This window comes from Vipera ursinii (genome assembly GCF_947247035.1).
Source record: "Vipera ursinii genome assembly, chromosome: 6".
Lineage (NCBI taxonomy): Eukaryota > Metazoa > Chordata > Lepidosauria > Squamata > Viperidae > Vipera > Vipera ursinii.
In genome coordinates this window covers 40,812,776-40,825,684 of record NC_139515.1, presented here as the reverse complement: position 1 = coordinate 40,825,684, position 12,909 = coordinate 40,812,776, and the positions used below count along the sequence as shown (strand labels likewise).

The window sequence follows — 12,909 nt, the reverse complement described above, 5'->3', positions numbered from 1 at the left end:
ACTGATACAGTTAAATTAAAAGCTGTGGTCTTAATATGTTTTACTTTTGATTAAGGGTTTTATTTTTCTACAGCTAAGTACTGAACTTTCATTGTTTTATCAGCTGTTGTTTTTAGCATAGTACTGAATAAACTTTCTAACATGGCTATCAATAACAAAACTAATTTTAAAGATTTTTTAAACATCTTACATTCTTTCATTCATCAAAACATTTTACCGAAACAATTACAAAAACAAGACATTCTATGGGAGGATATTCCAAAAAGAAAACATGTTTTTGATGATGTTAGATCTAAAAGAAAGAGCTTACCTGAAAAAGTTGGAATTTGTAAGTGTAAATAATGTATTTGAGTAGCCTGGTCTCATGCCATATTTAAACTCATTCAATGTAGACTTCCAGTTTGCCGTGTGGCCGCCATGAACAGCTGGGAGACTTGCTCTCTCTCCCCCATCCAGTTTTGCATTGCTGGGGGTCCTGAAAGTCACCCTGAAGAGGTGACCAGCAAGGAGGGCCATTTGCTGGATTTCAGGAAAGCTGCAACTCTCCCATTAGACCTGGCGATCCCTCCAAACCAGCGGACGAAAGGACCGGCCATAGAAATATGGCTTGTCCCTAGGCTACAAACAGCCGAAGTCACATTTTCCACCAGGCAACCTTAAAGCAGCGAGGAAGAGACTGGGTGAGATCTACCTCTTTTACACCCTAATTATTTTCTGTACCTGTTTCAGCTGCTAAGCATCCCCCCCCGTGGTGAGGGAAAGGAGATTTTAGCCCTCCCTCCAGAAAGAGCAGTGACCGACCACCCAGGGGAGTTTAAAACATTGAAAAAGTAATTGGATCCCAATTGGAGTTTTATTTCCTAAAGCTTGTGGACTGAAAGATGTTTTACTTTTTATTTTTCATTATTTATTTCTTTTGAAATTCTGGGTTTTTCCTTATAAATAAGAAAAAAACTGAAAAGATTAAAATAACTCTAGAACTCAAAGGGAAACTTTAAAAGGTAGAGGTGACACTGTGTGGTCAAAGGTAGTATTTTAATTTGTTATTTTTCAGGGGCTTGGCTGACAGCCCAGGGAAATAGATAAGACACATAACCTTGAAATTTTTGAAACAACAGCTGTTCCTTACCAAGAAAAAACAAAACAAAACAAAAAAACCCTTTTCCTTTCTTTTGGATTTCCTAACTGTAAAGCCTGTAGTCTAAAATACTAATATGGAAGAAGATCAGGAACAAAATCTCCTTATGGATAATGATCAACAAATTCTCTCTATGTTGAAAACAATAATTCAAACTCTCATCACAGCCAATGAAAAATTAAGAAGCTATGGGAAGGAACAAAAATGCAGCCCAGATATGAAAGCCCAAACTTTGACCACAACTAAAGAATTATATATACAAAATACAATAGAAAAAAATGAAACATTCAAATATGACGACAGAAGAGTTAACTGCTCAACAAATATTGACATTTGAAAATCTAGAAAAGACACCAACAACTTGGAAAAAGGAAAAAAGGAAAAGGTTTCCTAAGGAATTGGAGGATCCAGAAAAAGAACAGTTGGAAGAGAAGATAAAAATTCAGAACAACGTCGTTGATATGGAAGAATAAAGAGATGACCCACCAGATCTACAAGTCCTCTCAAAAAAATGGTGACTGGATGGTTTCGCCAACATCAAATAATATATGTGACATTACAAGAAGATTGGTTTGATGACCCAAAAACAAGGACATGGAAGATGACTTGGCAAAGGAAAAAAGCTAGAATAAGACTGAAGAAGAATAGAGTTTGGACCATTTTATCGAAATCTCAAACAGAATACACTTAAATAGATAAGATGTGCATGTTGAATATAAGACATTGTTATGAACTGAGATAAGGAAAAAATTTTGGTCATTAAAACTGTATAAAACAGTATAAATATTAATAGCTACATTTGAATATTGATTTGTGCATAAAGGTCATGTAAAGGTGAATAGGATGCAGATAAGCTAAAAACTTAATGATGAAAGTAATAAACAGGTCTATATGGAATGTCAAGAACAAAAAATATTAGTTTAAGCATGAGATAGCAGATACGAAGAGGAGAGGAAGCATTAAATACTGAAATAAAAAGAAATTTTGATTACTACTTAAAAAATAAAAAAACTAGCAGAAAGGAAGGATATCATATTGTATTATTAATTTGTTAATAAAGAGGGTGAGAAATTAAATAGATAAGTTGTGTATTTTGAATATTAGATCTTGTGAGGAATGGTAATAGAGGAATTGGGAGCATATTAAAAATCTTGGGAATGATAAATATCAAACGTTAAATTTAAATGTTAGTGGAAATTAAAACTGAAAAAACTTATTATGTCATTGATTGTCTAAAAGATTGTATGATAAAACAGCTAGAATATATATAAACTAAAAACTATTGATATATATAAGAACCCCTTCATGGATTACTGCCTTGTCGTGGCGAAGGGGCTTGCGTAATTCAATGAAGCTATGAGCTATGCCGTGCAGGGACACCCAAGACGGACAGGTCATAGCTGAGAGTTCTGACAAAACGTGATCCACTGGAGAAGGAAATGGCAACCCACTCCAGTATCTTTGCCATGAAAACCCTATGGACAGTACCAAAAGGCAAAACGATATGACGCTGGAAGATGAGCCCCTCAGGTCGGAAGGCGTCCAATATGCTACTGGGGAAGAGCAGAGGGCTAGTACTAGTAGCGCCAGAAAGAATGAGGCGACTGGGCCAAAGCCGAAAGGACGCTCAGCTGTGGATATGTCTGGTGGTGAAAGGAAAGTCCGATGCTGTAAAGATTTTTTCTCCATAGGAACCTGGAATGTAAGATCCATGAATCAAGGAAAGCTGGACGTGGTCAAACAAGAGATGACAAGACTGAACATCGACATCTTAGGTATCAGCGAACTAAAATGGACAGGAATGGGTGAATTTAATTCAGATGACCATCAGGTATACTACTGCGGGCAAGAATCCTTCAGAAGAAATGGAGTAGCCTTCATAGTCAATAAAAGAGTAGGAAAATCAATACTGGGATACAATCCTCAAAATGACAGAATGATCTCAGTTCGAATCCAAGGCAAACCATTCAATATCACAGTAGTCCAAGTCTATGCCCCAACTACCAGTGCTGAAGAGGATGAAATTGACCGGTTCTATGAAGCCCTACAGCACCTTATAGAAGTAACACCAAAAAATGATGTCCTTATCATCATGGGGGATTGGAATGCTAAAGTAGGAAGCCAAAAGATAACTAAAATAACAGGCAAGTTTGGCCTTGGAGTACAAAATGAAGCAGGGCACAGGCTGATAGAATTTTGTCAAGAGAATACGATGGTCATAGCAAACACTCTTTTTCAACAACCCAAGAGACGGCTCTACACATGGACATCACCAGACGGTCAACACAGAAATCAGATTGACTATATGCTCTGCAGCCAAAGATGGAGAAGCTCTATACAGTCGGTAAAAACAAGACCAGGAGCTGACTGTGGCTCAGACCATGAGCTTCTCCTTGCAAAGTTTAGGCTTAAACTGAAGAAAGTAGGGAAAAGCACTAGGCCACTCAAGTATGAATTAAATCATATCCCTGTTGAATATACAGTAGAGGTGACAAATAGATTTAAGGAATTAGATCTGATAGACAGAGTGCCTGAAGAACTACGGACAGAGGTTCGCGACATTGTACAACGGGTAGCAACTAAAAACATCCCAAAGAAAAAGAAATGCAAGAAAGCAAAATGGCTGTCTGAGGAAGTTTTGCAAATAGCTGAGGAAAGGAGGGAAGCGAAAGGCAAGGGAGAAAAACATAGATATGCCCAATTGAATACAGAATTTCAGAGAATAGCTAGAAGAGATAAGAATGCCTTCTTAAATGAACAGTGCAAAGAAATATAAGAAAACAATAGAATAGGGAGGACCAGAGATCTTTTCAAGAAAATTGGAGAGATGAAGGGAACGTTTAATGCAAAAATGGGCATGATAAAGGACCAAAATGGCAGGGACCTAACAGAGGCAGAAGAGATTAAGAAGAGGTGGCAACTATACAAGAATGAGCTTAACGTCCCAGATAATCACAATGAGGTGGTCACTGACCTCGAGCCAGACATCCTAGAATGTGAGGTGAAGTGGGCCTTAGAAAAGATGAGCAACAACAAAGCTAGTGGAGGTGACAGTATTCCAGCTGAGCTATTCAAAATCTTAAAAGACAGTGCAGTAAAAGTGCTACACTCAATTTGCCAGCAAATTTGGAAAACTCAACAGTGGCCACAGGATTGGAAAAGATCAGTTTACATTCCAATTCCAAAGAAAGGCAGTGCCAAAGAATGTTCAAACTATCGCACCATTGCACTCATTTCTCATGCTAGTAAAGTCATGCTTAAAATCCTACAAGCTAGACTTCAGCAGTATGTGGATCGAGAACTACCAGAAGTACAGACAGGATTTCGAAGAGGCAGAGGAACTAGAGATCAAATTGCCAACATACGCTGGATCATGGAGAAAGCTAGGGAGTTCCAGAAAAACATCTACTTCTGCTTCATTGACTATGCTAAAGCCTTTGATTGTGTGGATCATAACAAACTGTGGCAAGTTCTTAAAGAGATGGGAGTACCAGACCATCTTATTTGTCTCTTGAGAAACCTATATGCGGGTCAAGAAGCAACAGTGAGAACTGGACACGGAACCACTGATTGGTTCAAAATTGGGAAAGGAGTCCGATGGGTCAGACACGACTGTCGCCCTGCCTATTTAACTTATATGCAGAGCACATCATGAGAAAGGCAGGGCTAGATGAATCAAAAGTTGGAATTAAGATTGCCAGAAGAAATATCAACAACCTAAGATATGCAGATGATACCACTCTAATGGCAGAAAGTGAAGAAGAACTAAAGAGCCTCTTGTTGCGGGTGAAGAAGGAGAGTGCAAAACTTGGGTTGAAACTTAACATTAAGAAAACCAAGATCATGGCATCTGGCCCTCTCAATTCTTGGCAAATAGATGGGGAAGAAATGGAGGTAGTGACAGATTTTGTTTTCCTGGGCTCCAAGATCACTGCAGATGGGGACTGTAGCCAAGAAATTAAAAGACGCTTGCTCCTGGGGAGGAAAGCCATGGCAAATCTAGACAGCACACTAAAAAGCAGAGACATCACCCTGTCAACAAAAGTGCGTATAGTCAAGGCTATGGTCTTCCCAGTTGCAATGTATGGCAGTGAAAGTTGGACCATAAGAAAGGCTGAGCGCCAAAGAATTGAGGCCTTTGAACTATGGTGCTGGAGAAGACTCCTGCGAGTCCCTTGGACTGCAAGGCGATCAACCCGGTCAGTCCTAGAGGAGATCAATCCTGACTGCTCTTTAGAAGGCCAGATCCTGAAGCTAAAACTCAAATACTTTGGCCACCTAATGAGAAGGAAGGACTCACTGGAGAAGAGCCTAATGCTGGGAAAGATCGAGGGCAATAGAAGAAGAGGACGACAGAGAATGAGGTGGCTGGATGGAGTCACTGAAGCAGTAGGCGTGAGCTTAAATGGACTCCAGAAGATGGTAGAAGACAGGAAGGCCTGGAGGAATGTTGTCCATAGGGTCGCGATGGGTCGGACATGACTTCGCAGCTAACAACAACAACAATATATAAGAAATGTTGATCCTGGCACTTCCACTGAGCCCTGACAGCCCTGCAGCTCCAGCCATCTCTCGCTCAGGTTTGTGCAGTGCTGCCACCGGTTCAGCTCATTCCCCTCCCCTGCTACCACTTTTCTAGAATGGTCACGTACCACCTGGCAGGTGCCAATGCAGTACAGGTGGTACCCGTACCACTGGTTGAAAAGCCCTGTTCTATGTGATTGATAAAATAAAACTTGTTTTAAATCTACAAATAGACAGTATATATGAAGGGAAAAAGAGAGGAAATATTTATGGTAGCAATTTGAAATCTGTACTAATGATATTTGTATGTAATTGAATTACTACAACCCAGCCGCCACGTTGCTTTTCAAATGTGTGAATGTAATATTAGAAAATCAATAAAATTTGTAAAAAAAAATCTCCTGCAGTACCCCATTTCTCTGTAGCTGCCCCTAAAGGTAAATTGTTTTGCTTTTAGAAATAAATATTTATTCTTTTTTTTAAAAAATAAAAATAAACTTATTCAATGTACTTCTTTTGTACTTATTAATCAATTCAGTCCAATTCATTTAACATCTATTCATTCTTGACTCTAACTCTTTTCTTATCACACACAGTTCCCATTTAACTTTTATGTTTGCCAAAGGGACAAAAGTCTTCCTTACAGATGGCAGTAACTGGTACGGTGGAGCCAGGATGACGAATAAGATTTATCCCTTGCATAATGCAACAGATTTGGCAAGTTGACCATTGTAAGTTGTTCATTAACTGTTTCTAAGGGCTATAAAAGCATTTTAGGTTTATTTGTGGAAGGAAATGTGAAGTTTCTTTACTATCCTTCATGAATAAAATATTGCCTCTTGGATGCAATCATAGCCTTCTTGTGGTGGGTACTCCATAAAAGACAATGTATGAGAACTTGCTCTATGAACCATGTTAAGTGTTATACATATTGTACTTAATTATAATACTACTATTATACTATATTATTTCAAATAATTTTTGGAAGCTAATTGCTGAGGTACGGATTTCCTCACTCACATGCAAAACCTGCTGAACATGCTGCATCACGGCAATAAATGTTATTTCAACTTTTGTTTTTCCTGTTTTCCCTGGACATGGGAGCATGAACAAAATGTATAAACCATGTGTGCATAATAATTCTAGATAAAGCGATCATATAGAAACTGTGATTTAAAAAAAGCAAATCAATTCACAGAGGAACTTTCAGTCTGGTTTAATCTCTGAGAAAACCGAAGAAGGGAAGGGATTTTTTTTTAATGCTTCATAATGGGGAGTGGAGGTGGGCTTGTTCATAGATTATTATATTGTGCCTGGCCAGTTCTTGGCTTGTTGTTAGTCTCAGTCCATCATTAGCATGTATTTCTGGGTTCTTACAGAAAAGTGGTCAAATGCAGAATAAGGAAAAAGGGCTGCGCAGTAACCTGCAATGCCCAATACTGGATGTATTTTCAGGAGCGGAGGAGAATAAAGAGAATTATCCATATACCGAGGCTTGCACCACATATCTGGTTAATACCGGTATGTTTAGGCTCAAAAGGGGAAAATAACTATGAGATTGCTGTTGAGTTAGATTTTTTTTTGTCAGCCCCTGAAATCTAACTATGAGATCAACATTTCAGAGACCAAAATGGTTTTATGTAACAAATGTCATTCTATTTCCTCTGTTATCTAAGTTTCCTTTATTTTTATGAGTTAAATACTGTATCCATCTTCACTCTATCTCTGCCATCTTTTGCTAGAAATGCTTCGAAAGTTTCAGTATGAAGTTTTTCAAATAGTAAATTAGAACATTCAAATATAAATTTTATTGTGATTTATTCATGATGACTTTTTTTCTATTTTTTTAAAAAAATAAAAGCATTGTTGTTTTTGATTTCACAGAAGTATAATTTTTTAAAGGTGTATTTTCCCCTTAATGAGCTATCTGATGCATCAATTGCTATCTTAAATCTCTTTGGAAATACGATTAATATTCACCTTGAATCAGAAACAATATTCATAGTGTCTGAATATATTTTATTTCCTAGAGTCTGTTTTATTCAGTGAATTGAATACTAATCTCTTAAGTGTTTCAAAGAAAAATTGTATTTGGTTTAGAGAATTTAAACATTATTATTAAGAAATACAAAGAAAGTTGAAATAGAAAAGTTGGTTGTATTAAGTCAGAGTTAGACAGTCTAAGCTCAGAGAGCCCTCAAAAGCAGCCCTTAAAAGCCATATTTGAACTTTTCCTGGTATTTTGAAGTGGGAGCATGCATAAGATATAGTATGGGACCATCATGTAAGTTTAGCCTGGCATTTTAAGTAATAAATATGTATGTGTGCTTGTATAATCTTAATAACCAGGACAACACTCCCATCAAAAAACAGAAAATCTTGGACTGTTCTATGTCATTTCATAGATTGCCTGCTTTTCCCCATGGTTTATATCCATTATTCTTAAGAAATTCTGTTATGTATCAGTTGCTGCATTTAAACCAGGGGTGTCAAACTCAATTTCATTGAGGGCCGCATCAGCATTGCGGTTGCCCTCAGGGGGCCGGGTGGGTGTGGCCAGGGTGGGCATGGCCTACTGGGTGGGTGTGGCTAGAGTGCATGTGGCCTACTGGGTGGGCGTGGCCAGCTCTACATCGTTCGTATCAAGGGTGCCTATGGGGGCCTGGGCAGGAGTGGGACAGATCTGAGGGTCTCTGGCAGGAGGGGGGGTCTCTGGGCAGGGGCCAAGGCAGTGAGGCCCGTTCCCTCACTGTTTCCAGGATGGCTTCGTGGGCCGCATGAAACTACTTCGAGGGCCAGATCCGGCCCCCGGGCCTTGTGTTTGACATGTCTGATTTAAACGTTCCATTTCAAGATAAGGCTACCAGATGAAAATGATAAAGAATAATTATCCTTTATTAATTAATATTCAGAATTTTCTGAATTTCTTCGTTAGTCTCATAGTCTGGATTTTATTTATTTTTTTCTTTTGGTAAAGGAAAAACCTAAAAATCTGAAGAAAGACTACATTATTTTTATTTTGCAATAAACATTTGTTGAGAAATTGAATGTTTCTAAACTATTGCAATCTGCTTGTCTTAAAGGGTTACATATATATGCCACCATATATGAACCTTGAACTTTTGTTGCAGTAAAATTGTAACTTACTAATGATAAACCAATCAGCATCATATTAGTTATTCTGCCTTCAGAGAAAATTACATACATTAATAGAAAACCCAGAACCCAGCTGGCCAGTAGTGAGTGCATTTCCATCAAATTTTTGAGACCACTGAGAAAATTAAAGAGATATTGGCATGCATGGAGGAATTCCAAAGAAGACAACAAAGATGATAGAGGAAACCAATGGACCATAAAATACTTATTGATTATCTGAGAGAGAGGGGGAAAATGGGAAACTGTTAATGATGGAGACGACTGGATAAAGGCAGAGGTGCTTAACTGAGAGCTAATCCTACTAGTTTGAAGAACAACGGGCTTTAAGCAATAGGTTTTAGATAGATGTATTAATTAGGTAATTACTGCATTTTTACAGACATTAAAATAGAAGGATTCTTTTTTTTATTGAAAAGTTTTAAAATACATTTTATCTTTAACAATCCCCCCCTCCCCCTCCCCTACCTATCCCTCCCTACCCCTCCCCCCTTCCCCCCTCCCCCCCGACTTCCCAGAGCTAAGTACAGTGTATAAAAACAAAGAACAATCATAAGCATCCATATGCTACCAACAATAAATTCTTAAATCTATCACTCTCTAGCTCAAATAAGACAACTACAAACAATACTAACATTTCATATAGAAAAGAAAAGAAAAGAGAAAAGAAAATAGAAAGGAAGACTTATTCAAATGCTAAATGAAACTTTTTAGTCCCATATTTGTTCTGGATATATTCAATTCAATAGAAGGATTCTTGTGTAACATTCTACATATTTCAGATGAGCAATATCTCTGTCTAGCTTGAAGATAGCTAAATAGAAAACTGATGTCATTTGGTTTCTTGATGGTGTTTTGTTACTAACTTTAATTTGTTGTTTGCCACCCAGTGTCATATGTCAAATGAACACCCTTTCTTTCCTGTTTTGAGCCCTAAAGAATGATCAATATTGCAGTTTAGGGAAAAGAAAAAGACCCATTCATTAGTATTTCTAATGAAATCTGCAGTGCAGGTAACTTCCAGTTTGTGTGTTCTCTGTAATTATGTTGAATCATTATTTCTCTCATTATTTTACAGCTCATCATGTTAAAACTGGAACTTGTGAAGTGGTGGCTCTCCACCGATGTTGTAATAAGAACAAAATAGAAGAAAGATCACAGACAGTCAAGTGCTCCTGCTTTCCTGGGCAGGTAGCAGGTACCACTCGAGCAGCTCCTTCTTGTGTTGATGGTGCGATATCTTTGGTGCTTTGTTCTTTCTTTCTGAGTTGTAGCTCTCCTAAGATTGATTGTTTTAAATGAAAGCAATCATTGAACAATATATATACTGATAAGAAGGCTTGGGAGTATGGTGAAAGTACTTAAAATGAAAAGTAACTAGAGATTTTAAAATGAATTATGAAGTCTGAGAATGAAATAAAGCCCTTATGAAAAATGAATGGTAGTAGAAAACTGTATTAAGTTTATTTTATTTATTTGCACATCAGACTACCTTTTCTTTTCTCCCGATGCAAATAACAGGCATCAGAAAGTGCAGCAACTCCAGCCACGAATAATTTACTCATACAATGCATACATATGTCTTATAAACTTAAAAAAAGTATGGTGGATTAAATAAAATACTATTTTAGTCCAGTGTCTGTTCCTTCTATAGTATATAAATAATTTAACAGTACCTCAGTACAGTATTAATATTTCTCACCAATAAAAATTGTATATTCACCCTGATAATATTTCTATGATATAAGGGCAAAAAAGATTTCATTAAAAACAATAGGCTTTTCTCTTCCTCTTCTTTAGCCTCAATTGTAGAACAAAAATGGTGGTGCCATATGCAACCATGTCTTGAAGGGGAGGAATGCAAGGTCCTCCCAGATCGAAAAGGTTGGAGCTGTTCATCTGGGAATAAAGTGAAAACAACAAGGGTAAGAAGGGATTTCCCATAAAATCTAGTTGTCAGCTTTTGTAAAAAGAATTCTGAACTTGATACAGGTGAATAATTCTTAAGTATGGAATAATTATAACAGAGAAAAAATAATTGGCTTGGATATATATCAAAGGGAATATGGTGAATTATTTATGAATATTTTACTTTGATGGGTATATTCTAAGTATGATTGTATATAGATCTAACACTTATTTTGATTTAACTGTTACCATAATCATTATTAATAATTGATCAGCATGCCTTGAAATTTAATATTCACTCTTAATGATGAACCAAACTGGACTTGTTGTCAGATTCTAAATATTTTGTGAGCTAAATATTTTGTGTATCCATAAAAATTGGACTGTTTGTTTATCAAGTACATTTATACTGCTGATTATCATCAGTTAAAAAATTCAAGATATTCATTCAATAAATAAAAATGTGTCTTCTAAGGCTTAGCCTTTCTTAGGTTGATTTCATGATGAAAATAGAAGAACTTTCTTAAGAGGCAAGTCACTTTTATCATGGAAATCTCTGATTCACTCCTTAATTAATGTTACTTATGCTTTATCTTAATATACATATTTTGCTTAATGTTATTTGCTTTTTTCCAAAATACATATCTAGAGAGTAAGTCATATTGAAATTAATGGATCTAACTCTTATATTGGTCTTTACCAAATAAGCTTAGAACAAGGGGAGACAGAAAGTAGATTCTATGAGATGTTGCTTTATGGCAAGTTCACTCATTAGGAGATTTTTAGTTAATATATATCAAGTTGGAAACCACATTAGTATGAAAAATGCCATGAGAAAAATCAATATATTTTGTTTCATTTTCCAGTAAAGTTATATGTTATCATTGCTTATGAGAGAGTTCATATGAAATTGGTTTCAGGAAGAAAACTCATTCTTAATTCACAGAAAGTTACTTAGATGAATTGCATACTCAGCTCAATATTTTATGACCTACTTTTCAGCAGTTTCCTTAAATTTAAAGATGAACACCTCAGAAACATCTGGATTTATATTCCAAAATGTAAATCATTACATCTAGGAATGTTTCTTTGCAAAGGTAGTATGGTTCGTTGAACAATGGTCTTCTTGCTCTCAAAAAACAAAGAAGAGTAAAGGTGCTTTCTTTAGTGATTATAATTTCCTCTTCCTTCTGTGCCTACCATATGTGGCAGGGACAAGAAATCTTTGATGAGTCACTATTAAATACTGGGATCTTTTGAGGCATTGACGAGGCGAAGGTGAAAGTAACAGAACATTTATTAGGTTAACACAGAAGCAGCTCTAACAGCTGCCTTGACATCTATTTATATGGACCGCCGCTAGGCGGCAGCCAATGAAATTTAAACAATTCTCCCACCCCAAAATACAATCTTGCAAACTTGCAGACAGGCAAGTAACTTTCAAACAACACAGCCGTTTTTCAATTATAATGGCCCATATGATTAACTTCAATACATAATATCCCTTCCCCCTAGATGGTTCACAGTTAAAGAATGAATATAGTCCAGCAAGTACTTCGGTGGCTTCCGTGACCTCTCCGAATGCCTTGGAGCCATTGGTGGTTTCCGGTCTACCAGCTCCCTTGCTTGGCTGGGTAGACCAGGGCCCTCCAACCCGCTGGTTACAGGTGCCCTTTTGGCTGGTCTGTCTGGGTAGACCTGAACCAATGTCCATGGACGGAATGGTTTCCGACGAGCTGGAACACTAGTCTCTCTGCAAGTCCCACTCAGTGGGTGCAGTCTCGTTGCTTGGGAATGCCTCATTTCCAGTTAACCCACCATCCATGAGTTCCTGAGACCCACCAGCAGTCTGAGAGTCTGTTGTGAAACCGCTGTCATGCTGTTTCTGGTTTTGGCTCTCATCTCTGTGAGGAGCCAGTGTCAGTTTCTCTAGCCGCTGGCGCAGTTGGTCAATGTGACGACAGATCACTCGACCATCTTCCAGGACCACCTCTGACAAAAGTGGTCCTGACATCTTACAAACTACAGCTACCACCCATGGTGCCCCTTGACCATAATTTCTTGCCCAAACTCAGTCGTCAACTTGCAAATGCCTGGAGGGCTTCGGCTGTGCAGTTTCCAAGGCAACTCAGTCTAGGTGGAGATGGTCCAGCTTTGTAGTTAGCCGTCGTCCCCATCTGAGTTCT

The 12,909-nt window shown here is 37.6% G+C and overlaps 1 protein-coding gene across 1 annotated transcript in view; it reads left to right on the top strand.

Moving 5' to 3' along the window:
* The window catches only part of TAFA2 (TAFA chemokine like family member 2), a gene marked incomplete at both ends in the record, with an annotated part of 31,995 nt that extends 21,234 nt beyond the window's left edge, over nt 1–10,761 (top strand). Inside the window, 2 exons of the mRNA XM_083366551.1 lie at nt 9,894–10,046; nt 10,616–10,761. Of these exons, the coding sequence (XP_083222677.1) occupies nt 9,894–10,046; nt 10,616–10,761 (299 nt within the window). The remainder of the gene's footprint in view (nt 1–9,893; nt 10,047–10,615) is intronic.
* Between the last annotated feature and the right edge of the window lie 2,148 nt (nt 10,762–12,909).